The sequence below is a fragment of the Eublepharis macularius genome, chromosome 12 (assembly GCF_028583425.1).
Source record: "Eublepharis macularius isolate TG4126 chromosome 12, MPM_Emac_v1.0, whole genome shotgun sequence".
NCBI classification, from domain to species: domain Eukaryota; kingdom Metazoa; phylum Chordata; class Lepidosauria; order Squamata; family Eublepharidae; genus Eublepharis; species Eublepharis macularius.
Window position 1 is genome coordinate 2,057,008 of NC_072801.1, and position 26,619 is coordinate 2,083,626.

At 51.6% G+C, this 26,619-nt stretch overlaps 1 protein-coding gene across 1 annotated transcript in view; it reads left to right on the forward strand.

The window, feature by feature from the left end:
- The first annotated feature begins 762 nt into the window (after positions 1–762).
- CASKIN1 (CASK interacting protein 1) overlaps positions 763–26,619 on the forward strand; it is an 83,633-nt gene continuing 57,776 nt past the window's right edge. Inside the window, exon 1 of the mRNA XM_054995617.1 lies at positions 763–884. Within this exon, the coding sequence (XP_054851592.1) occupies positions 791–884 (94 nt within the window). The 5' untranslated portion in view covers positions 763–790. The remainder of the gene's footprint in view (positions 885–26,619) is intronic.

A 26,619-nucleotide genomic window follows, 5' to 3' on the forward strand; every position in this document is an offset into this window, starting at 1 on the left:
CTGCCTGCAGCCGAATTCTTACGCAGTGCAATATCGAAAGATTAGTAACCACAAGCCAGGCAAAGCCACCAGGCCGCGTCTCGGAGCCTGTCGCAGGCGGAGTAACCCGCGCCGTCGTTTGCTTGCAGGAGCCGCGAGGCACCGGGCGCTCCCCCCGCGCGCCGCCGCCCGGAACGCAGGCCCCGGGGCCGAGCCAGACCCCCGCCGGCCTCTCCCGCGCCGGCCCTGAGCCCCGCCTTGAGAGGCCCCGGGAGGCTTGCCAACCTCCCGGGGCGGTCTGGAGACCCCCGGAATGACCCCGAGCAGCCCCCCTGGAGAACATGGCGTCCTCCCTCCCTCCGCAGGCTCCGCCCTCCAGGAGTCCCCCGAGCCCGTGCGGGCGAGGCTACCTGGGCGAGGGAGGGAGCGCTCTGCACGCGCTCAGGGACGCCCTGGCTGCAGCGCGCGCCCCTCCCCGGCAGGGCTGCGGCGAGACCCGCCTTCCTGCCCGCCTGCCTTCCGGAGCGGCGGCGGCTGCACCAGCCCCAGCCCGGCGCGGCGCTTGCAGCTTCAGCGCGCCCGGCCATGGGGGAGCCGGCGGCGGCGGCGCTGCGGCGGGGGCCTGCGCGGAGCCGAGCCCTCCTCGGGTGACCGGCTGGCCGGCCGGCGCGCGTCTCCGTCGCGCGCCGCTGCAGAGGCGGGCGAGCGAGCGAGCGGAGCGGGCAGGCAGGCAGGCAGGCGAGCCCGGCCGGCGCCGCTGGGCGGCCGGAGGATGCGCCGGCGCTGAGGGCCGCCCTCGCCCGAGCTCGCCATGGGCAAGGACCAGGAGCTGATGCAGGCGGTGAAGGCGGAGGACGTGGGCGCCGTCCAGAAGCTGTTGCAGAGGCCCAAGCCGGGCAAAGCCAGTGAGTGCCGGCCGGGAAGGCGGGCGGGCGGGCGGCGACGCGGCGCGCTCGGCTCCCCCCCTCCACACACACACACACCCCGCGCGCCGGGCCGGGCCGGCATCCGGGGGGCTCGGCGCTCTGCTGGCTGCCTGTCGGGGGCAGGGCCCGGGCCGGCCTCGCCCCTGCGGCGGGAGCCTTTGGCAGGCAGCGGCGGGGTGCCTGTCGGCGGGCTCCGCGCTGCGTCTCTGGCAGGCGCTGCCGCCCCTCCGCCGCCTGCCTCCCGCCCTGCCCTGCCCTGCCCTGCCCACGGGCGACCCCCGGCCCTTGCGGGCAGCTGAGCCGCGGCATGGCCCGCCTGGCCCCTCGCCCCAGGCAGGGCCCGGCCTCCGGGGGCGCCTTCTGGCCCCTGCGAGCCGCTGGCCGGGCGGGACCTTTGCGGGGAGCTGCGGCGTTGCGCCGCCGTCCTTCGAGCGCCTCTCGGGAGCGGGCGCTGCCTGCAGGGGCGTGCCGACTCGGAGCTCGCGGGGCCCGCGGGGGCGCCGCTGCTGGGCTTCGGGGCTGGCCGGGAGCGCTGAGGAGCGCGGCGCGCTGCCCTGCCGGCCTCCCCGCCCCGCGGGCGAGCGCAGCCCCGAGCCCGAGCAGCGGCGCCCCCGAAGCGGCGCGGGTGCCTCGCGGGCTCCTCTCGCTTGGGGCGCCCGAAGGAGCCCGGCTGCGGCTGCCCCTCCGTCTTTGCCTCCGGGGCCGGCGTTGACGTGGGGGGAGGGATTGGCCGAGGCTCTCGGGGGGGCTGGGGGGGCCTCGGGGCGCCTAAGAGGTGTTCAGGTGCACACAGGAGGAGCCCCCCCCCGTGGGTTTGTCGGAGAGCGGAGGTTGCCTGAAGCTCCAGGCTGAGTACCTGCCCGGTGGCCAGTCAGGATTTGCTGCCAGGAGTGCACGAAATGGCTCTTGCCGTGTTTGTACTGGACATCAGAGAAGGGGAACTGGACAGATTTTGTCTTGGTCGTGTGACGAAGTGGGGCAGATTCCGTGTGTGTGAAGCTCCCTTGGGGACGCACGGGGGTCTCCCCCCCCCCCCAAGTCGGGGCTTCCTTTGGCCCCTTGCAGGCCTGCGGGAAAGGGCCACCCTGAGGGGGAGGCGCTTTCTGAGTGCTGACTGGTTCGAAAGCTGATCCTTTGGGACCGAAGGGGGGAAGTCTTCAGGGCCCCAAAGCCCCACCGAATGGTGTGTGTTGTAGCAGCTTATCAATACCTTAGTTTGTCGTTTGGAGGCAGACTTACACCCCTGGGCTTTAAGCAAAACCGTGCCTGGCTCAGAGTGGGTGGTCACTGCTCAGCAAGAAGGCCGGGTCTGTACCGGAGCTAAAATCGGCCCTCAGGACCCGTCCTCTGCTCCGGAGCCTCTTTCTGCCTGTCTCCTGGTTTAGGTATGTTACTTCTACCCCCGTCCTTCTTAGGAAGAGCTCTGGTTGTCTCCCACCCTCCTCTTACCCTGTGAGGTAGGTTAGGTTGAGAGAAGGGCCCAGGTTACCAAGCTCTCTTGGTGTAAGAGTGGGATTTGAAAGTGGCTCCCTCCAGTCATGCAGACCAATCCTAAGCAGGCCTACTCAGAATCCTGCCCCGGTCTACGCAGTGGGGTTTACATCCAGGAAAGTGTTTTTAGGGTTGTACTGTTAGCCTGGTCTCGGTACCACGCTGGATGGCTGGGGATGAGTGCCTTGCTGGCGAGGAGCTGCTCAGGAGCGCTTGCGCCTCGCTGTTCTTTCCGGAGTCCTGGAATGGGCTCACCTGCTCCTGGTCCACTTGTAGCCTTCAAAGAAATGAGAGCGGAGCTCTGTGAGGCTCCCTCGCCTGTGCCCGCCCGTTCTCAGTCACACCAGGCAAGTGGCTGTTTACACACACGTGGGAAACTCACCTGCAAAAGGGAGACGGGTTGGTGAGCTTTTTCTTGCTGCCTCTGGCCTGGTTACACAGTTGTTTGTTTCAGGATTTTATTAATTCCATCTAGCTCAAAAGTCATGATTTGTTTGAAGAGACTGGCGATGTAGCAGAAATGAGATTCGTATAATGCAAAGCATTTATATTATTAATGCTTTGCTATCAGGGTGCTCTTCTCTCTTTCGAAGAGACATTTTCATAACATTTTTGCTGAGGATATAGCACTTTCACTAACTTTTTTTTGAAAATTGTAAATCTTGCAAAATCATATTCATCGATATTGAATTCCTGCCCCTAGCCTGCCAGGTAGGTGATAATCCGCCCAAAGCAGGAAACGGTTTCTCGGGCATTTAAGGAGAGCTCTGCCTGGCAGCCCAAACACCTGTAGCTTTCTTCCCTTGGTCTTGTTGCAGACACCTGAGAGAATAACCTTTCCTTCAGTGGAGGCTGTTTGTGAAGCCGCGGAACCAGTCGCTGCTTTAGGCGGGTCACCCAATCAGGAGGTGGCCCCAGAACAGCATTTGGCTTGGAAGCACAGCAACTGGGCGCTTGTTTCTTTTTCCCATTCTGGAGGAAGCGTTAGAGAAAAGCGTGCTTCCAGTTTTAATGGGGTGGTAGTGGTGGTATGCCTCCCTACACAAAAGCGTGGGGGAAAGTTGTTGTAGTAAGAGTGTTCACACCGTCCTTTTCAGTTTGCAGATCCTGCCGTGATTCATCCTTAGTGCAGTCACCGTAAGATCCAGTTATATCCGAGCGAATGGCAGCCGCCTTGCTGCATCTGCTCAATGCGATGGTCGGTTTAGGTGCAGCCTGCAGCTGACATCTCTTTTTAGAAACTCCATGTGCCAGAAACTTGTCAGCAGCCCACTTAATAAGGTTGTTATTTGGCTAATGGTTATGGCTGGGCTGCCACAGATCCACTGGGGTGCTGCTTCTGGAAGGTCTCGTCATTAAGCCCATTAGGAAGAACTCAGAAATGAATTGCGCTTGAGCAGCATTTCCCATCCTGAGGGTCCTGACCCCAAAATGAAGCCTATGAAAGTAGGCTGTTGTGGGGGTGTTGTTTTGGAAATAGGTCACCATACCAAGTAAATTCGTATACCAAAAAAGCTGGGAACCACTCAACTAGAGCATAGCTTATGTCCCAGAGCTGCTGTGGCTAGGGCTTAGACCAGCCTGCAGATGGTTCTGCCCGTCTCCTTGGGAGCCCCCCCCCTGCCCGACCCTCAGGTTGGGAGGCTGCTTGTGTTCTGAGAAAGCACTCTGCACATGTGTCAGGGCTCTTCCCACGCTCCTTTCGGAAAGCTGCGTACCATTCTGATTTCCCCATCTCAAAAAGGATATTACAGTGCTGGACCGTGGCCTTCTCCACTGTGGCACCAAAACTGTGGAATTTTCTCCCCAGGGAGGATCCGGCTGTCCTTCCATCATTATCTTCCGCTAGCAGATGAAGACTTTTTTACATTTACATTTTTTATATCATGCAGATGAAGACTTTTTACATTTTAGGTTCACGTATTGACCCTCTTTCCTGTTTCGTTTTAATGGCTGTTTGACCTATATGTATTGTTCTTAGTTGATTTTAATGTTTTATTATTATTATTACATGTATTAGTATCAGTAAATTTAAGCAGCATAAATATATCAAAGAACATTTTTTAACATTAAACTGAGCAGAAAGGCAGGATACAAATGTTTTAAATAAATAAAACAAAATGATTAGGGAAGGGTATGGAACATATTTCCTTTGAGGAAAGCCTGAGGCATTTCAAGTGATTAATTTGTTGACTAAAATATTTCTAGACCACCTTTTGACTCAGTACAGTGAGGCCGTTTGCAAGTAAGATCAAAACTAAACCATTCATCATATTCTTACGAACAGCAATCCAAACGTGGTATTTAACTCCCCATAGATTCGCTATTATATACGGGAATAATCAATATAATTGATGGAGATATTGTGGATTAAAAGCTGATTTGCTGCATACTTTTGGAACATATTCCCAAATTCAGGCTTTTTGGCAAGAGGTAGTTCAGCTTCTTAGCAAGATGTTGGGGATTAATACTCATTTGGAACCCAAGTTTAGTTTATTGGGTTATTTCAAAGTGTGTGTAACGCTACCCAGATATGACGCAGGTTCTGAGTTTATTTGGTCTGGGGACATGGCAGTACTGGAACCCCCCTCTGCAGGCTGCTGGCTGCCTCCCATTTGGTACCTTGGGCTGCTGACAAAATGACTGACTGTGAGATTTCAAAGCAACCGTTCCTGTGGTTTTCATGATCATTGGATATTAGTTATTACTTTTTAGAATAACAAGGTGCAAAATGGAGCCTTTCCATTTGCCTTCTACAAATTAATATAATTTGGTTCATTTTGTTTTTGTTTGTCAGTGTTGCCTGTGAATGTATTTGTTAATAATTTTTTATAAGCCCCAAATCATTATGTGTTGCCGCACATAAGAAGACTTCTACCTTTTCCCATTCCATCTGTCTGACGAAAGGAGCTTTGACTCTTGAGAGCTCACACCCTGGAAATCTGTGTGGTCTTTAAGGTGCTACTGGACCCAAATCTTGCTCTTCTACGACAGACTACCTCTATTCCCATACATAGTTATCTAATATAGATTTCCCTAATAGAAAAGCTGAAAGTGAAAAACCAGCAAGAAAACCCTTGATGGGCACCCATCAGACTTCAGCCCCATTCAAAGCTCTTTGAAATCAGATGAAGGTTATGAGAAATGGGAATTGAGGCTGCAGCACGTGGATCTTTCGGGAGCCCTTTCCACAGTTCAGGACTGAGTGCCAAAACCATCCTGGAACCGGCTGCCACAGGCTGCCCCTTTCTGTGGGAAGCCCTTGGAAGTAGGAATGGTGCCAAAGATCGTACTTGGCGCACGGATTCAAGTAGGAAGCCTTAGTCCTACAGGTATGTGGGCACCTGGCCCTACTGGGCTGAATGTGAATGGAAAACCTTAAATTGAGCTTGGAAGTGAATAGGCAGCCAATGTCAGTGTTTTAAGGCTGGTGTGATGTGCTGCCAGTGCCATATGCTCGCCAAAGGACAGGTGGTTGTGTTTAAGGGCAGCCCCATGTAGAGGTAATTGCAGTAATCAAGTCTTGAGGTTACAGTGGCTTTGTTTCGTGTAGTGGTTAAGAGTGGCAGGACTCATCTAATCTGGAGAACCGGGTTTGATTCCCCACTCCTCTGCTTGAAGCCAGCTGGGTGACCTTGGGCTAGTCACAGCTCTCTCAGAGCTCTCTCAGCCCCACCCACATCACAGGGTGTTTTGTTGTGGGGATGATAATGACATACTTTGTAAACCGCTCTGAGTGGGCATTACGTTGTCCTCAAGGGCGGTATATAAATCGAATGTTGTTGTTGTTGGATCAGTGTGGCCTGATGAGCTGAGTCCAGATTAGAGGGATAATTTACCTGCTAGGTGCAAATGGGGAAACGACCTTTTTGAAGCAACAGTGCTCTGCTTTTCCATTCACAGAGCTGTTTAGTTTAACAAAGCCAAAGCCAAAGGTGGACCTGATACGATGCTTATGAAGTTATGGGTGATACTGGGGGATTGGGGAGCGAGCCAGTTTCCTTGCTCTTTCATAGCACTGGAGCTGACCTTCCAGACACAGAGCTGGGTCTGCCCTGGAGCTCCCAGTCATTTGCTCCTGCGCATGTTCCTCTGGAAGCAGCGGAGGGGCGGCTTGAGACCTCCCTTTCCAGCATGCCCATAGCCTCTGCATTCGCAGTCGGCTGCGAGGGGAGAGGCCCAGTTTGCTTAACCCACTTGCAGCCCTACTCCTGGAGGAGTGTCTGAACAAAGGCGGGAGAGGGCAGAGGTGAAAAGGGAAAGCATCAAAGCTGGAGCGGAGTCTTTGTGGGGACAGGAAGGAGGGGGGGGAAGATGCTGGGCTGGGTCTGGGGTCCTTTTTTGTCTGGGCCCCTATCGCAAGCAGGAGCTGGTGCGAGAGGAAGGGTTTGCTGTCCCCTGTTGTACAGTTACTTGTCTCTCGGCCCCACACGTGAGCAATCTCTGTGGAAAAGGGGCAGGGTTTGAAGCTGCTCTGGTGGACGTGAACGGTCTGCTTGTGCCCGCTCAGCAGTCTGATCCACGAGTGGGGTGTGAACTGGGCCTCGGTCAGCTTTTCCGTGGCTTCTGAAGGGTGGGGTTTGCAACTCACACAGGCTCCCTCCCTTGTGCTTTCTCAACAGCTGGGAGCGTGTGAGCTGTTTCCACGTTGTTTTCTGAGTGTGCGGTTCTCGGTAAGAAAGGTCTGCTGATGACGCATGCACAAAATACAACAGTTTGTTTAATTTATTTTAAGACTTCTACCCTGCCATTCTGTGCGGCAAATACAGACTCGATCCAGTGCAATCCTGGTTTAAAACACACACCCATGTCTCTAGCCAAACCAGCCACCACAACCAATAAATTGCACAAGAATAAATGGACCCAAATCTGACATTAAAAAACTAGCAACACATGGGGGAACATTTGAATCATCTAATGCATTCTGTTTCTGGTCTGAAGGTTCAGGTTCTCCTACAAAAGGGCTTCAAAGGGAGAATCCAATGCAAAAGTGCTGAATTTGGGATTCATCGTGAGATTTAACACTATCTCCCTCTCCCTGCAGAGTGAAGAGCAACTTGCGTCTCTTCGCTTGCTGTAATGCTTAGTTCTGCAGTCTGTAGCGGTAGAATAAAGCAGGGTCTGGTAGCACCTTAAAGACTGTCAATATTTCTTCTGGCACAAACTCTCTTGAGCTGCATTCACTTCATCTGATGCACTGGAGTGTAAAACAGGCAGTCAGAGAGAGAGAGAGAGAGAGAGAGAGAGAGAGATGTGCGTGTGTGCAACAAAAGACACGGGTTGCTTGCTACAAAGACAGGCCAGGAAGGCTGAGGGTGGTGGGAGCTGCAAAGACAGGCCACTCTAAGGAAAGGGTCAATCCAAAGAGCAATTGCTTCACTTGGAATGGGTCAGAGACACTCACAGCTGCTGTTAGGCAAAGTACAAAACTTACTATAGGATTAGATGCAGAGGAGTTAGCCGTGTTAGTCTGTAGTAGCAAAATCAAAAAGAGTCCAGTAGCACCTTTAAGACTAACCAACTTTATTGTAGCATAAGCTTTCGAGAATCACAGTTCTCTTCGTCAGATGCATCTGACGAAGAGAACTGTGATTCTCGAAAGCTTATGCTACAATAAAGTTGGTTAGTCTTAAAGGTGCTACTGGACTCTTTTTGATTTTACTGTAGGATTAAATGAGATAATCAGATACAACAGGAAATGACAGAGGTGTAGCTGAAGTAATTAACATCTGTAAGGGATGGCAAATGCAAGATACGAGTATCTGTAGTGATTCAGGAATCCTATTAAACCCTGGGTGGGGAGGTACATTGTCTTGAATTTATTAATAAATCCTAATTCAGCAATTTGACATTGAAGAAATGAGTCTAACACAAAATTGTTGAATTGGAATTTGTTAACAGATTCCCGACTGTGTGCCTTCCAGGGCTTAATAGGGATCTGGGATTCCTAACTCAATATAGGTGCTAATATCTTCCGTGCTTCACCCTGTCCAGATGCTAATTAACTTCAGTCGCACCTCTGTAACTGCCCTTTGTATCTGCTTATCTCTCTTCATCCTGCAGCAGGTATTACATTTTGCCTCCTTAACAATAATTAACTGTTGTTATACATCTGATAAAAGGGAGCTCTGAGTCACATAAGCTTATGCTGAATAAATTTTATTCGTTTTTAAGGTTGCTCCTAGACTCCTGGGTTTTTTTGCTCTCTTAGTAATAGGTGCTAGTAGTTCAACATGGCCCGGTTTGTACAGAGAGGCGGTGCTTCAGATATATAAGCCTCGAGCTGTATAGCCTGAAAGGCCGAATCTTAAATGGAATTTGGAAAGAAATTGGCAACCATTATAACTTTCCTGGACCAAAAATGTGAGGTCTGAGTTAGCAAGCATGCCCCAGCACTGTGCTCCAGTCAGAAGTTTCTGGGTTGCTCAGATGGTGTCCTTGTATGACGGCTTTTGCTGTCCTTGGAAACCCCGGACACCAACTGCTCCAGGACTTGGACGTTCTCCGTGTGGTTTAAAGACATTCCCGGGGAAAGTTCTGTTCCCCTGCCAGGTGCCTCTGGCCATGGAGACCCTGGAAGAGGGAAGAAGGAGAGGGTGCCAAGCCCTCTGCTACTGCTTGTCTGGGAAAGCCCAGCTGCAGATGGGCAGGCAGTTTAATTCTTCACCTTTTAATTGTCTTAAAGCTCTCAAGAATCTCTTTAAAGCTTTTCAAAGTGGCTTAGCTATGATAGCTGTCACAGGAGTTGTCCTTGACTAAGTAATTATTTTATATTTGCTGGGATGTAAAGCTCTTAAACATTTTTTTAAAGCGAGAAAGAGAGATGCTTTTGCATATGTATCTGGGTGTGTGTGTGTGCTATGAAACGGGCAGCAAGTGTTTGGGAGAAGGCAAAACTGGTCCAGGCCCCAGGACTCCAGAAGCATAAATGTCACATGATCCTGGGCAGCCAGTCTTCACTCTGAGCTTGGAAGGAAACTCCTTGGTTGTTTCAGGTTGGGGCCAGCAATGAAAAGGGAGGGCAGGAAGGGGTTACACCAGTGCTTACTTATCAAGGCCCCTTCTTACACGCCCAGGGTAAGACCAATTGGGATCAGGTAGCAATTTCCCCCAGGCCAGTTTGGGTAGGGGTCCTGATGGTGTTTTGCCTTCTTCTGGGCATGCAGTAAGGGTCACTGTGTGTGTGTGGGGGGAGGTATTTGTGAATTCCCTGCATTGTGCAGGGGTTGGACTAGATGACACCAGAGGTCCCTTCCAATCCTATGATTCTCTGGAAACATCCTGCTTAGAAATCTAGTTGTGGACATAGACATTAAAAATCACAGTAATGTTAATCCACTGGAAGAACGTTTCAGTTTTCCAGGGCATTTTGTTGCTGATGTAAAAGCTATAGTTCTCTTACAAAGAAGCTTTAAATGGGAGAATCCAATGTGAAATTGATGAATTACAATTCATTGACAAATTTGAAGCGTCTTCTTCAAGGGCTTAAGTGGAACCTGTGATTCCTACCGCACTGGAGGTGCTAATCTCATGCGTCCCCCATCCCTGTCAGATGCTGAATACTTCAGCTAAGCAGGTGTACTTCCCCGTTGTCTCTGATGATCACGTTTCATCCTGCAGTGGTTTTGGCATTCTGTCTACCTCGCAACAAGGGCGTGTTGTGCATCTGATGAGGTGGGCTCTGACTTAGGAAGGCTTAAGGTGGAAGAAATTTTGTTAGTTTTTAAGGGGCTCCAGGTTTATTCAGGACTTGAGTGTCTCTCTCGTCCATTCTGAGTGAACTGATTATTACTCTTTGGAATGGATCTTGTTTTGAACCACACCTCTCTTTGTTTTATTTACTTTATTTATGCCTCACCTTTCTCCCAGATGGGGACCCAAAGCGGCTTACATCATTATCTTCTTCTTTGTTTTATTCTTACAACAACCCTGTGAGGTATGATAGGCTGAGACAGAGGGTCACTTGCCCAAGGTTGCCCAGCCAGCTTCCGTGGCAGAGTGGGGATTCAAACCTGGGGCTCCCAGATCCCAGCCTGCCATTTAACCACTGCCTCACACCGAGCCTCTTGGTAATGCACCCTCCCCTTCTGTTGCGCATAGACATCAGCCTGGTGGGTTCACGATGCATCTGATGAAGTGAGCCGGAGCTCCTTTAGGACTGTGCTGGAGTACATGTTGTCAGCCTGTAAGGTGCCATCGGAGTCCCGTTTTATTGCTGTTGTCAGGCTAGTTGTACTGCTTGCGTCTGACAATTACCTGGACAGAAGTAGTTGAGTCCAGAGTTCTTTTCAAACTTGACGCCTTTTTCGATAGAAGGGAACATGATCGCTGCTTCTCGGCATGGATGAAAAGGCAAAGAGAAACGGGTCGTAAGACGTGAGGCCAGAATGCTTTACCGCTGCAGTAAAGGTGGGAATGGCTTGCTGCCGTTCTCCAGTCAGAGTGCTGTTTCACAGGTTGTGAAGTCTCTTCTCTCGTAGACTGGAGGTCTTGGGCAACCTCTGTTACCTAGTGTTGCTTGAGAACATTGCACAGTCTGCTTCATAATCCCTTGGTTTCCTGGGCTACTCAAATCAGCCTTAGTTGCGTGGAGTATCTAGCTACTGGTTTGATTCCTGCCCTCCCTGTTCAATGGGAACAGGTGTTTCCCTGTTCAAAGGCATCTCATCTGCCAAGCTGAATAATGCAGACGCTTATAAAAATGTAAGCATGCAATTCCCTCACCCTTTGGGACCTGGCACTTCGTAAATGCTGTTCAAAAGATGCCCTGATGCCATAGCCCTTCTGCAGGGGGGAGCAGAGAGAGGGCAGGAAACAAGTGGCACAGCAGGAAGAAGCTGCCCCGTGAGTTTGTGGGCTGCCCTCTGCTTGGGCTGCCTTCACGGGGCCGGGATTAAGAGCCTTACCGGATCAGACCAGCTAGTCACCAGCTGTTTCCAGCAGAGGCCAGGCAGATGGCTTCTGGCAAGCTTCCCAGGATGGCATGAAAGCGAGGGCGTTCCCCTGCTATTGGTCCCCAGCACTTGGGGTTTGTGAGCATACTGCCTCTGAATATGGAGGCTCTGCTTGGCTGTCCTAGAGAATGGAGTTATTCTAAATGGCCTTGTCCATTTCCCCTTCCCCTTTTATAGTGCCCTCTAAGGCAGGGCCATATTAACCCATGGCTAGGCAGGCCCCTATTTCAGGCCCCCTCTGGCACTTCAGTCTTTCACTCCACTGCAGCTGACAGCCTGACCCTGGTACGGCGGGTACTAGACTGCAGTACATAGCCCTATATCCAGTCTTCTCCTGAAGAATCCTATTCATATATACTTATGAGCAGGGCTTTTTTTCAGGGGGAACGCAGGGGAACGGAGTTCCGGCACCTCTTGAAAATGGTCACCTGGCTGGTGGCCCCGCCCCCTGATCTCCAGACAGAGGGGAGTTCAGATTGTGCTGAGTGGCGCCGAGGGCCATCTCAACTCCCCTCTGTCTGGAGATCAGGGGGCGGGGCCACCAGCCAGGTGACCGTTTTCTCTGAGGGCAACCCACTGAGTTCCACCACCTCTTTTCCCAGAAAAAAAGCCCTGCTTATGAGAGTATATCTATGGGTAAATATATATGTACACGTATTGCTACGGCACAGAGTGTAAAGTGCCTTTAACCACGGGAGCCCTAAGGCGCAGGTAACAGTGCCTCAGCCCCCCCGCCCCCAAATTGATGGGCTCCTAGTCCCTGCAGGGCCCCAGGGCTTCAGCCTGGTCGGCCTTATGAATAACAGGGCCCTGTTCTGAGGAGGCAACGGCCTTCGCATCCTGTGGCGGTAAAATCCTCAAGTTGTTGATGTGACCGAGAGGCTTCCTCGTGTGGCCAGTCTCTGCGTTTTCTTGCCCTCTTCAGTCTTGGCGCATGTTCCTGTCTAGTGCAGAGCTTTTAGTGCACGTGGTGACACCAGGACACCAGCTGGATGCTGGAACAGGTTCCCCCCCCCTATAAATCCCATGCCCCTTTCCGGGCAGTGGGCACACCAAAGGCTGTGGAGGGTCCTGGCAGGGCAGAGACCAGCAGGTCTCTTGGTTCATCAAAGCAAAGTGCTTTTCACCACCGTAAAGTGCTGGGGGTTTGGGGTGCCACGGGGCTCATTTTAGATTAGGCCCTGGGCTCCTCCTTGACCAAGTTCAGGGGATTCCCCCCGCTTGGCAATGAGTGCACACACAATTCCTTGTTGGGTTCAGAGCTCCTCCTTTGAGGGGAAAAGTAGTTGTTTATTTAGATTATTTATATCCCACTTTTTTCACCATAGATACCCAAAGTGGCTTACAACATCATTCTCCCCTCCTTTATTTGAGCATCACAACAACCACCCTGTGGTGTAGGTTGGGCTGAGTGTACAGTTGCCCTAGGGTCACCCAGCAAGCTTCCATGACAGAGTGGGGATTTGAACGTGGATCTCCCAGATGCTAGGCTGACACTCACCGCTGTAATATAGTAGCTCTCACTAGAGAGAATAAAACAGAAGTTCAGTGATGCCTTAAAGATTAGAAAAATGTATTCCCTTCTGAGGTTTTGCAAGTCAAAGCTCACTTCGTCAGGTGCACGGTGTGAACATCTATTAAGCATGAGTGTATTAGAAATATCCGGTAAAGCTGCAGAGAGCAGGAGGGTGGAGGAGAGGACGTGCTTGTCACGCAAGATCCCATCCAGGAAGCCGTCAGTCACTCAGAGTGGGAGCGGGCCACTCCCAAGTGTTGACAGACAGGCACTGGAGGATTAACATAGCATCAGTCTTGGTGCTGGGCGTACCGGGGCGGCTCGGTCCAGGTTATTCACAGTGAGAGAGTTGTGTCCGTCTCCTTAATGAGCATTATTTATGCAGGTTACAGAATCCAGCTTATCTTGTTGCAGGGTTTGTGCAAGTTTAATTCCTTTTGCTTCTATGGAAAAACGGAAAAAAAATGCATTAAATATGTCTTGTTCTGTGCCTGTGACATCGGTGCACAGAGACCACACAACCAGCCGTTTGACTGTCCCTTTTCCTGGGAGCTGCCTTGGCCCCCCTTCTCACGCTCTTATTGGCAGAGCAGCTGAGGGGTGGCTCGCAGGGGCGTGTTGTTCCCCGAGTGCTGACTCGCGTGTGTGAATGGGCCTTGCCGATCCCTGCAGCGCTCCTCAAGCCCAGGGCTTTCTAATGGGGTCTGTTGGTGGGTTCCGCAGGTGGGCCATGTTCGGTGCAGGGAAACAGGGTGGATTTGATTTAAATCAAACTGATTTAAATCACGATTTAAATCACTAGTCATTAAGGCTTGATTTAAATAATAGTTTTCTACATAAAGACTAATTCTTGCTGGTATAACTTTAATATGCAAGTAGATGCCTGCCTTACCGATAGGTAAAGGAACTTCATTAAAGTATTCCCAAACTGGGTCTCTTTTACGGCCTGCTGCCATTATAGGTTTTTTCCTCCAAGGAAAGAATGTGATAAACCTCGGGTCATACACGCAAAAGATCCAAAGACTTGTGCAGTATTGTGCTCAAAAAGTTTCACTTTCATTTTGTACTGCTTGCCCCTCCCTCCTCACGCTTAGTTTCTTCTTGTGCAGATCTATTCCACTCCAAACAATCAGAAAAATAGTGTTTCTGTTCACTGAACTTCTTGAAACTTAGCACTGGAGGGGTTGATTCTGTCTTCATAGGTTTGTAGAACAATAGGATTAAGGTCTTTTTCTCAACTCTGTTCATGTTTATAACATTTTTGCTGTGAAGAAGAGGCATGTGATCTCTGCTGAGCTGACACAAATTCAGTTTTGAGAACTGCAAAACCAAGCATCTGTGATAATATCTTGTAGGCAGAGAAACTGCCCAATAATCTTACAAAAACCTCTGGAAGAGCATGACATTGTGAATGGATTAATGGAATTTATTTACCAAAAAAATTAAACATATACAGCCTTATTCTACATAATTAAAAACTAATCTTTATTTCATGATGGAATAACCTTTGGATGGTAATATATTTTCCTCAAAAAGCATTTTATTTAAAAAAATCTGATTTAAATAAAAAAAATCCGATTTAAATAAAAAAAATCTGATTTTTTAATTTTTTTTTTAAATCATTGATTTTTATCCACCCTGCAGAGAAATCAGGAGTATGTGAAGCAGCCCTTAAGCTGTGAGGAATTCCTTGGAGAGCGGGTAGCTGCTTGACAATTGTGTTACCAAGGCCCAGGACAGCCTGGAGTGCTGCCTGCCACCAGTCGGAAGAGAGGATGCCGGGATAGACTGGAGGAGGGTCTGGCCCGGGAGAAGGCGCCCTCTGGTGGCAAAGCACCTGTTTTGGGGCAGGTGGTCCCAGGCGCAGCCCCTGGCGCCTCCAGGGAATGGAAAGGCTTTGCTGTGTCCAAGACCGGGGAGAACTGCTGCCCATGGGAGGTAGATGGAGCAGGGGTCTGACACATGCAGAGCAGCTTCAGAGGAAGGTGGATCTAGGCCTGCCTTTCTTCTTGGGGAGCCTCTCTTTCCAGTCCTGACGGGTTCCTTTCTGTGCCCCCCTCTTTTGTAGCTGCCGATCAGTCAGTTCCAGGCTCCAGGCTTCTACTTGATGGCTTTAATCATTTCCTCCTCCAGCAGGTGTTTTTAATGAAACCCAGAAAAGGCTGCGGAGTCGGAAAGAGCCTCAGCTTCGGCATGGTTCTGCCGAAGCTCACCTTGCAAGGGGGGGGGGCAGAGGGGCGCTGGTGGCGATCCTGAAGCAGCCCCCCTTCTGCAGGGCAGGGGACTGGGTGGCCCTGGTTGCAGTGCCGGAAGGGCGCTCTCGAAATAATGTTTGGTGGTTGTGAATGTTCACATCCGAGCTAGAGGCCAGAAGCTGCAGCCTCTTGAAGGCGAGAACGGAGACATTTGCTTCCTTGATCTTCTCCAGAGTTCCACTGAATGAGAGCATGGCCTGGGGGAGAAAGAGGTGGCCTCCTTTGGCAAGAGGAAAATGGGGAAATGGGGCTGCTTGTGTGTGTAGAGGGGGGGGCTTCGCGTGAGCTGCCTTATGCCACCAGGCCAATGTGGCCAATGTTTTTAATCAGCACAGGTTAGCTGGGCGCACCCCTTCGAGGAATGGGGAACCAAGTTTCTGGTTGTGTTCTGCAGTTGCCCCGTAAACTGTTGGCTGTTTATCCTCTGCCCTTTAAAAATGAGGGTGCTTTGCAAGGGTCTGGAGTACTGGCGTAATTGGAAAGGGCTGTGAGTGGCTCACCTAGTTAGAAGAAAGGGAGCAGCTTCCCTGGCGTTTCTTGCCAGCTCTCTGGAGAGGGGCTTCCTTCTGCGGTGGAGGGCTGAGGGAATGGAGGGCATCAATGTTGCACTCCTAGGTCTGTTTTCAGCCAGAAGTGCATAGGCAGAGCATGGAAGGGATGCCAGTTGCCCGTCTCCTGCCAAATAATCTCTAGAGAGATGCTATCTCTGCACATGGAGGTTCTGTTTGGCTGTCACAGCATGTAGCAATCGGCAGACCTGTTCCCTGATAACTGGCCGTATTTTTTCTAGCGGAAGAGCAGGATTAGGGTCCAGTGGCACTTTAGAGACCAACTAGATTTCCAGGGAGTGAGCTTTTGAGAGTCACTCCCTGGAAATCTTGCTCTCCTACTGCAGACCAACATGGTTACCCACCTAAAACTTTCTAGTGGAAGTGTCACTGAACCACACCACTCCCCTTCAGTTTGGCACAGAGAACTAACTTCGTGGTGGATTGTGCCCTACATTAATTAGTGGCGTGGAGGAGGGGCTATTGGGGGGTTTGTAATGGGCCTGAACAAGCCCCGCAGACATGGGTGAAAAGATGCATGCGGGAAAGCAGCCACCAAGGGTTTGGCAAGCGTGGGCCACATCCAGTCTGGCATCTCTCTCCTGTGGCCATGCCCTAGTGTGAGGCAGTAGCTCCAACTGGGTCTGTTGCTGGGTGTCTACATGGTTAGTAGGTTCTTGGTTTGTGAACTGGCCAGAAAGAACAGCAGACTAGCCTGAAGTGCCTGGTGGTTTGTGGCTGAGACAAGATTTGGCTACTGGCCAGCCCACACCCTCAGTCACCCATTTCCCCTGCCTTTCACTGGGCTGGGCTTTTGGGCTGCTGCGTTGGGGCTGGGGGGAAATTGGTGTGCGTGTGTTTTCTGCATCTGTAAAACTTTCTGAGGTTAAAATATGCTTCTTCTGTTCATATGTTCACAAGGGAGTCATGCAGGGCCAAAAGATGTTTGTGGCGTTACTTGTGAATGTTCCCTTTGAGGGCCTTTCCAGAACAGTAATCTCAATGGTGCCTCCATAGAAATGGATGGGGAGCAGATGAGGGAGAACGGCTGCGACAGCCGGTTTCTCACACTGTTACAGTCTGAAGGAACAGCCCCGACATGGCTTTCATGGGGTGATGATGGCAGCTCCATGGGAGGAGTGGCAAACACCCAAGAAGATAGAGTTCAAATTCAACAAGACCTGAATACTCTGGAGAAGTGGGCGGTTGTGAACAGGATGCAATTCAACACAGATAAGTGCACAGTATTACATCTGGGCCACAAAAATGTGAAGCACAAATACAGGATGGGGGATACACTTCCGGATAGTAGTGTATGCAAAAGAGATCTTGGGGTAAGAGTGGACTGTAAACTAAATATGAGCAGTCAGTGTGATGCGGTGGCAGAAAAGGCAAACTCAGTCTTGGGTTGTATCAAAAGGGCCATTGCATCGAAATCGCAGGAGGTCATAGTCCCTCTCTATACTGCCTTGGTCAGGCCACACCTGACCAAGTGCAGTTCTGGAGGCCTCACTTCAAAAAGGATGTGGACAAAATCAAGAGGGTGCAGAGGAGAGCGACGAGAATGATCAGAGGTCTGGAGAATGAGCCCTATGAGGAAAGGCTGAGGGCCTTGGGAATGTTTAGTTTGGAGAAGAGGAGATTGAGGGGAGGGACATGATTGCTCTCTTTAAATATTTGAAAGGCTGTCATTTGGAGGAGGGCAGGGAGCTGTTCCCGTTGGCAGCAGAGGGTAGGACCCGAAGCAACGGGCTTCAGTGACATGCAGAAAGGTACCGGCTGGATATTAGGAAAAACTTTTCCACGGTCAGAGTAGTTCAAAGGTGGAACCAGCTGCCTAGGGAGGTGGTGGTGAGCTCCCCCTCACTGGCAGTTTTCAAGAAGAGGCTGGAGGAATCTTTGTCAGGGATGCTTTAGGCTCCTCCTGCACTGGGCAGGGGGTTGGACTAGAAGGTCCGTATGGCCCCTTCCGACTCTGGGATTCTGTGTTGCTGGGGAGCTTGGCCACATGTGCTGCGGGTCTGTGCTGGCCCTGAGCTGTAGCTGATCCAGAGGCAGAGGAGCCCATTGCCTTCTGAACCTGGGCGCAGATTCAAGCCTCGTGCTGGTGCTGCCCTTGAGTTTGGGGCATTCTGGGGAGAGGCTGAATCCTGAGCCCCCCCCCCCCCCTCGGGTGCTGTGTCAACCACCCCATTTTTCCAGCTGCCTGGCTGTTCCCAGGTTGGCCAGTGAAGGCAGCCTGCAGTTGTGAGCCACCTCCCCTGCCCCGCTTCTGGCAGGGGGCTTCATTTCAGATGGAACTCAGGAGAAGGTCCCGTTGTCCTTGCTCTGGACGTGTCTTCACGTGGCTGGTCACAGAGAGGAAGGGGGGGCTTGTTGTCTCTTCTTTGGAGGGAGGCCCAGGCCCATGTCCGCAGGGGGCAGGGAGGGGCATATGGCTGCCTTCACTGGTCAATCTGGTACAAGCCTGGAAAAGCCCCCCCCCCCCCTTTCTGCCCTGTGGTAGCAAACTGGCAGTCTACAGGCCCATTCTTTTCTTTCACCCGACTGGTCTATGAAGGCAGTGGCCAGATTAACACGAAGTAGTAATACTGAACAGAACGTGGCCGGGCGCAGAATGGATCTTCCCTCTCCCCATTTGGGTTTTGGAGGTTCACTGCCCGGAAGGCTTGGCCCTGCTCACCCCTCTCAGAACTTTATCCCCATGAAAGCACAGCTGGGGGAGGAGCCAGCAACTCCACACGGGCCTGCGGGGTGCTTCTTGCAAACCCGGAGCCTGTTGTGTCTTGCAGGCTGGCCAGCCTCCCAGGTCTCCTGCCTCCTCCCCCCTCAGATACCATCTGGGGGACTTCAGCTTGCCTGTGGCGTCACTTTCCAAACAGGACAACCAGGAGCCCCCTGCCGCCGTTCAAGCTCCTTGTGGGCTAGGAAAGAGGGTTGGCTGACTGGTCTCTTGTGACTCCGTTGATCGTCTGGGCGCTGCTTACTTGGGTGGAGCAAAAAGGGCTGGGCTGGGATGCAGCAGTGGAGGTGGATGGCCCTGGACTTTGAGGGTTGGTTGGTGCATTTAGCAGAACAAGACAGTAAAGCTCCTCTTGGGCTTCCGGCAGGGACTGCCCCCTAGGAAAGATGCCCCTGCCTCTAGGCAAAAACTGAGCAGAGGCTTGTGAGGACATAAGATAAGCGCTGAAGTGGGTCAGTCTGGAGGCCACTTCACCCATCCCACCTCCACAACGGCCAGTCAGACACCTTCAGAGGGCCTAGGAGCCAAAGTCCCCCCCTCCCGGTTTCCCTGCAGCAACTGGTCCTACCTCTGAACATGGAAGCTTTCAGGGGCCACTGGCGGACTTCGGGCATTTGTGGAACTTCTTTGTAAGCTAGCCACGGTCACGGCTCGTGGCATCAGCAAAGGCCGGAATGTTACTTAATCCTGTGATGCGAAGGAAGCCTTTCTGGTGTCTGCTGTGAATTTGTGGCCCGTCCGTTCCCTTGGGTTGACCCCCTTTTCAAGGGAAAGGTGGGGGTGGGGAGACAATTCTGTCGCTTTCTCTGTGACCTGCATAATTTTGTAAACCTCAGCCCTGCCCCCCTCAGTTGCCTTTTCTTTCAGCTAAAGAGCCCCAGACTCCACGGGCTTTCTGGGCAGGGAAGGAACTCCAGCGCCCTGATCCGCTTGCTTTCCCTTTTCTCCACCTTTCTCAGCTTGCAGCCCTTTCTGCTCCAGCTGTTTCCTGGATCTTTCTCTGTCTCAAGATCACCTTCAGCATCTGGGTCAGGTGGACAATCGCATGGTCCGGTTTCGCTCTGGTCTTTCCTCCCCCAGCAGTTCCGAGGGGGAGTTTAATCCTCTTAGTCTGCCGGCTGCTTTGACTCGCTGACATACAAAACAACAGCACACACTCACAAGCGCCTGTACATCTTTCTGTGTTCCTTCTCTAGTGTTTGTATCTAGGGATAAACACCCCACAGCCTCTTCTTTGCCCCACCAGGATTTGGAAATGCCCACACTGGTTCAGTTTTAGCCTAGGGCCTGCATCATGGCCAGGAGGCTTTCTAGCACGTAACAACAACAACATTCAATTTACATACCACCCTTCAGGACAACTTAACACCCACTCAGAGCTGTTTACAAAATGAGTTATTATTACCCTAACGACAATCACCCTGTCAGGTGGGTGGGGCTGAGAGAGCTCCAAGAAGCTGTGACTGACCCAAAGTCACCCTGCTAGTTTCCAGCAGAGGAGTGGGGAAACAAGCCCGGCTCTCCAGGTTAGAGTCCCACTGCTCTTAAACACTACTCCAGACTGGCCCTCACTTGCATATAAACACCTGCACCTTCTTTTCCTCCCCAGCTGTCCTCCTCGGCTTGCCTATTTCCTCCTTCGTTGCTTTGGTCCCTGAAAAGGATCGGCGTTTCTTTGCTTGCTGTGCAGTTCTGGTGCAGGTGTCCTGGAACGTTTACTTCATCATCTCTGAGGGACACGAGTCCTTCTGAGCCAGATGCTCCTCTGATCCTGTCACACACACACACACACACCCCGTTAGTTTTAAAGCTGCTCTGCAACCTGTTAGAGACTTAAGTGCTGGCAGTTTGGTAGTTGTGCTTGGATTCAGTTGAGCTTTCCGCCATTTTTGTGGCTCTTGACTGGTGGTCAAAAGGCCCTTTTATGGTCTCCAAGGGTGATCCAAAGAAATGGGGGACTGCAGGACTCCTTTGTTTTTTGACAGATTTGGAGAAGGAATTTTGGCCTACTCCTTGCCCCTACTGGACAAGTTGTACCAGTCTACATTTTATCCAGTGTGGTGGGTGAAAATACAGCTGCCCCGCTGCCCCTTGCGTCTGGCTGTCCTGCCAAGGATGGAGACGTTAGGTTTCTTCTCATCTGATGTTTCTCCTCTGGGGGCAAATGTTGGTAGTCAGTGGTGAAGGACCTGGAATCCCTGGGAAGGACGGGAGCCTGAGAAATGTCCCAGTCTGTTCCTGGCTGTAAGGCGAGGCCTGGAGCCTGGGGGCTGCCTCCGCCCTGTGGTCTCTCTGCCCCGCTCTGTTCTTCCCTGAGTGCTGCTCCTGCTCGCAGTGGCCGTGCCATCTGAGACCTGGCTGCCATGTTTGCTTCCTGTCTGGGTATGTCATGTGCAGGTGGAGGCGTGGCAGCCAGGGCCTCAGCACTACCAGAAGTGGGCACGTGGAAGAGCGGGCAACTTCCCGAAGGGTGGATTGGGAGCAGATGGGCTGCCCACCTTGTGAGTTCGCTTGTGAGAAGATTTTTTTTTTTAATTCCTGGAGACCAAGAGAGCAGACTTTGGAAGAAAGTTCAACGGAAGGGGGGGTGGGGGTGTTGCTTCCTTGCAGTTGGGAAGCTCTAGCTGGTGTACATCAGCAGAGAGGAAGCTTTGAGTGGGAAGTGGCTTGCTTGGGTTTTCAGGGCTAGACAGTCAGGACTGCTGTGCGTGCATGTGTGTGTTTGTATGTTGAATTTTGTGCAATGGTTGCAATTGGCCTGCCAGATTTTCAGTTTCCGCTCTGTAGGTTGCCTTTGAGCTGTGAGCAGCCTCTTTCCCCCTCTCCTGAGCTTTTGCCCCAGCTGGCCCCCTGCAGTGCCCAGGGCTTTGTGGTCCTTGAGGATGCTGTTCTGTGAGAAGCCCCAGGGAAGCCAGGCCCTGCTGTGTCTGAGGGGGGCCCAGCTGAGCAGGGAGGCAAAGGTGGGTTCCTCCCCCCCCAGTCTTATAGCTGCCCTCCCTGGAGTGCCGTCCGAAGTGAAAAGATCTGCCCTGCAGCCCCCTCCCTCTCCCACAGTTTTCTGCTAGCCCTGTCTGCTTGGAAAATTGTGAGTCAGTCTCCAAAAATATCACAGATAAGGGACTTTAAAGACAGGAGGAGCTTCATGTGTTTGCCTGGCACTTTTCATCAGGGGGGCTGTAGAGTTCTCCTCTGCAACGGCTGGCATGAGACCCATTTCCGAGGCTGCCCCTCTGTGTTCTAGTTGGGGCCTTTGTGGTGCAGAGAATGCGGAGAGCTTGGCGTGAGCTTGTGCAGAAAGAAACACAACAAAGGTACAGGAAGTAAGGGCTGTACGGAAGATCACGAAAAGAGGGCTGGGCTTTTTGAGGCTCTGTCCGCTGGATGTGCGTCAGCTTCCATCCCAGCCATCTTGCAGGATCCGTACTGGACAGCATCTAGAAAAGCAGGGCACATTGCTGTGACTCAGTTCTTCGCTGTTGCCATGAGGAGCTCGCCAAACCTGGGGCATCTGTCAGATCCAGTGTTTTGAAAAAGGATGCTGCCAACTTCGTCCCACTCAGGCAACAGAGGAGGCCTTTGAGCTTCTGTTTCTAAGGAGACTCTGGGATGGGTTGGGTGAGCAAAACTTGTCAACAGCGTAGCTAGGTGGCTGAGAAGCTGGAGCCTGGCTGGAAGTGGGAGGACTCTTCTGGGCTGTGCGTCTCCAGAGCAAGCCCCCTCTGTCACTCGCCTTTCACCACCATGTGCCTCCTCTGCTTCACCAGCGCAGTGTTTCCATGTGCAGTCCGGCAGAGCGAGGTGGACCAAGTCAGGCTGCGCTTGGGGGCCACCATTCGCAACAAACTATCCGCTCTTTGATTATTGCAGTTCTGTATTTGGGGACGGGGAACATTGTGGTGGTTCCATTTTGGATAGCAAATTGTCTCAGGCAGGACCCCAGTAGAAAGCCACAAGACTAGAGACATGGGTTGCCAAATAGAGTTAATTTTTTTAAACAGCAAAGAAAATCAGAGTTAAAGGTCTAAGTGCCTAGTACTGGTCAATCATGCTGGTATGTTGTGGAAAGAGAAACTTACTTACTGTCCATGTTTCTCACTGAGATCCAAGGCTGATTACACAGTGCAAGAGAATACAGTATAATCAACAGCTAGGACTTCACTGAGCAAAGGACAATAATGAACAGCAGTTAGGACATTCCGTGAAAGAGCTACAGTAGGGTCTGGGAGCAGAAAATTTTAAAACAAGCATAAAGCCAAGCACAGAGATGAAATCTTTCTGAAACAAAATGTAACTATAATTAACAAGACATATTCAGCATCATGGAAACTCCCTAGTTGGTGCATGTCTGCATCAGCAGACAGTACCCAGCAGAGTAGCATATAATCCCTGTCCCTTCCAAGCTTTTTAAGTCCATGAGTGAAAGGGCTAGACACTGTTTTAAAAGGTGCAAAAAGTCAGAGAAGATCCTTAAAGGTGTTTCACCCTTACATGGCTGTGCTTGTCATGGGGCTTCTCTGCCTCTGCTTTGGTTCAGGGATGGGGTGAGGAGCCATAGGAACGAAGAGCTGGCACAGAAGAAGATGCTGGATCCTCCACAAGCACGGCAGGAGCTGCCCAGAGCCTGTGCTCATGCTATTTTGTTGTCCCACGCCAACTCTTCCCGTGGCCTTCTCCCATGCCGCTGCCAGCCCCAGGGGTAGCAGGGTGTAGTGGTAAGAGTGTCGGGACTAGGATCTGGGAGAGGCTGGCTCGTATCCCGCCCCCCGCCGTAAAAGCTGGCTGGGTGATCTGGCACCAGTTGTCAACTCTCAGCCTAACTCACCTCACAGGGTTGTTTTGAGGATAAAATGGAGAAGAGACTGATGGTGCAGTGCTTTGGGTCCCCACTGGAGAGAATGGCAGTATATAAATGAAGTCAAGAATAAATGAGGTAAACCCTGCAGGGCCTTGGCTTGGCCCTGGCTGGTGGCAGCAGTGTGTATCCAGGAGACACGCAGGCGGCCCCTGGTGCTACTAGTGGGGAGGGGGGCGCAAACGGGGGCCCTGTGGAAAATGGCACCCTCCTCACTGTGCCTCCTGGAGCAGTTGCTTGGTCTGAGGACAAGCCCCGAACTGTGATTCAAATCCCGCTCTGCGAAAGCGGAATAAGTCTGAGGATCTGCTTGCCTTGCTTATTTCCTTCTGCTGCCTCTGGGGGAAAGTCTGGCAGACCCTTCAGAAGCAAGAGCGGGACTCGGCCGAGCGCCTGTGGAGCAGGAGGTGCTGAGCGCCGGTCTCAGTGGGAGATCTGCCGAGCCGGTCGTTCCCTACTTCCCTTTCCAGACATCTCTGCAACCAAGATGAGGGCTGGAAACAGAGAAGGAGACTCGTGGGGTCCTGAGGTCTGCACCAGATCCCAGATGTTGTGCTTGTTCAGAATGGTGGATGTGCAGCAGACATTTGCCCCTTTCAGAATGAAAAGTACATTGAACAGGTTTGTGGATTCCTGCAAGGCCCTTGGGTGTGTGTGTGTGTGTGTGTTGTCTCCTTTTTCTTCTCCACCCAGGAGAGAGGCAGATAATAGGCCAGGTCCCAAACACAGGGCCTCTTTTGTGCGAGCAGCCATTGTTTGAATGCTGCCAGATAGGAGCCTGTCCATCGAGGAACAAGGAATGTAGGTCAAGTGGAGCTGATAGCTCCATCCTGGAAAGCAGCAGCCAGCCGGGAGAAAACTGTTGGGGGAGCAAGGCAGGAGTGCCTTTCTTGGGCACAGCAACACGTCAGGGGATGGCCCCCCAAGGGGGGGGGGTGCCTGCAGTAACTGGGCAACATTGCAATCAATGCCTAGGTGTGTTTTAGGGTTGCCGCCGCATTTCACAGCCCCAGCATTTGGCCTCGAAATTCCCTCTTTTGCTTCTGCTCGTCCCTGGTGTGGATCGAAGCCAGCAGCCTTTATTGTCAGATGTTTTTCTGTTTTTTCACGCTGAATTATTCTTCCTGTTATATCCATGCAATTTTAAATGTGGCACATAAATGGTGTAAAGCAAACAAACTGAGGACACTCACAACAAAAATGGCTACTATAATAGCGCACAAAACTAAAAAGGAATGAAGAAGGTGGTACTTGAACATCCCTACTAGACCTCTCCGGTGCCAACTGTTCTGACAGCCTCAGCTACTTCTGTCCCTGGGGAAAGTGCCACACAAACGCTGGGGGCTCAGTGGGGGCTAAAGAATCCCAGCTTCCTCCCCCCCACCAAAAAGTATGTTTTTATTTCTTATCTGAAAACTTGAAAGCCGGACAGAGAACAAGCTTGAATGTTCAAGGCTTTGTGGATGGAGCTTTAGGTCCGGTCCTGCTCCCTGAGTGCCATTCTGTGCAAGACCTTGTTCTAGATAGGATTGCATTTCCCTTAACGTTTACAGTTTGGGAGGGGCTATGAGCTCCATGCCCCCAGCTGGATGCTCAGGTCTCTTGTGTGGCCTTTGCCCATCATCCGTAGTGGCACCAGCTGCAGCCTTTCCTGAAAAGAGGCATCTGGTGGTGGGTTATTCATTCTGTCATCCCGTGCAATGTGCTTTACGTGGTTCTGCCCTGGGAGATTGTCAGCTAAGGAGGCAGCCACAAGACTGCTGGCTAGTGGAGATTACTGGGAGCCTCCCTCACTAGTATGGGAAATACGTCACTGGCTCACCGTTTATTTGTGAACCAAAGTGCTGGTTCTTAACGTTAAAATCTAAGCGGTTCAAGACCTGGGTTTCATGCAGGTGTGGTTTCTGCCCCAGGATGTGGAGAATCTGCATTTGGGTAAACTGATACGTGTGTGTGTGTGTGTGTGTGTGTGTGTGTGTGTGTGTCCATCTACATTCACACATGCATGTATCCTGGGACTGGAATGTCGGTGTTCTAATCTGATCGCCTCGCAGGCTCTCTGCGGGTTCTTCCTTTTGTCCCTCGCTTTGCCGTCCAAGCTCTGAATGATCGGCCAATTTGCAGATGTCTTGTTAAGCCCCAATCGGTTTCCTGTGCCAGGAATTCTTTGAAGGTGCCTTTTGTGAGAGCATCCCTAAAAGCCACTGGAAAGCATTAAGGAGATAATTGGCTGATACTGAACGGCCCGATCTATATTGCAGCCAGAACAGGATCCCATTTGCAACAGAGAAAAGGCGGCAGGTCAAAGATCCTCAGAGGTGTGTGTGTGTGTGTGGGGGGGGCTTATGCAGTTCAGGGAAGAGGGGGATTGACTTCTAAATATGACAGAGAGGGACGGGGAGGGGAGCTTTAGCAGAGGAGCTCAAGGGGGGAGGACAGCTCCTTATGCCATGTAGCACGAAGGTGGAGAGACTGGCACCCTGTGAAATCACTAAGGTCATTTTTTTTTGTTTTTAAGAAGTAAATTTCTAATTCTTACAGCTACAGAGATTGGCTTGAAATGTGTGGCTGTTTTTGAACTCTCAGGAGTTGTGGAGGAAGGGTGGTGTGAGTGGCCCAGACAGGGGCTTCAGGGCCTCTCTGTTTAATTTTTAAATAACGCCTCTCTTTCCTGGTGTGTTTATAAAATACATCTTGGGGAGATAATTAGGAAAGCCTTGAGGCACCTATACTCCTAGTACAGGAAGTGCTAGAACGGATGGAGGAACTGCCGCCCCTGTTTAAATGCCACACTTAATTCAAAATCGTGAACGCCCTTCACCCTGCACCTTAATTTTATTTATTTATTCAAAACATTTATATCCCATCTTTCTGCCCAATCAGGGCCACTGAGGCAGCTGTAAGCTGGTCAAGTAGATTTCTGTTCCTGCTTCCGATCCAGGAAACGTAAAGGTTTGCAGCTTGGCCGAGTTTGATGCTCTTTTCTTGGGATTGTTAACCAGGAGCACAGAAAGTCTGCAATGAATGACCCACTGATAGGGGCAAGCCTTTGCTGCTGCTAGGCTCGAGCTGCCTGCCAAGAAGTAATCTTATTTGCTGATGATAGCTTTTTATAGAGTACTACCCGTGTTCAAAGTGCTTTATCTTTCAGCATACAATTCCACAGCATCCCTGTAAAATAGACTAGTATTACGGTGGTTGCTCTGATTGGGATGGCACAGGCTGACTCGATCTCATCAGATCTGGGAATCTAAGCAGAGCTGGCTCTAGTTAGTACTAGGATGGGAGGTCACCAAGGAAATCCAGGCTCACTACACAGAGACAGCCAATGGCAGACCACTTCTGCAGCCAGTTT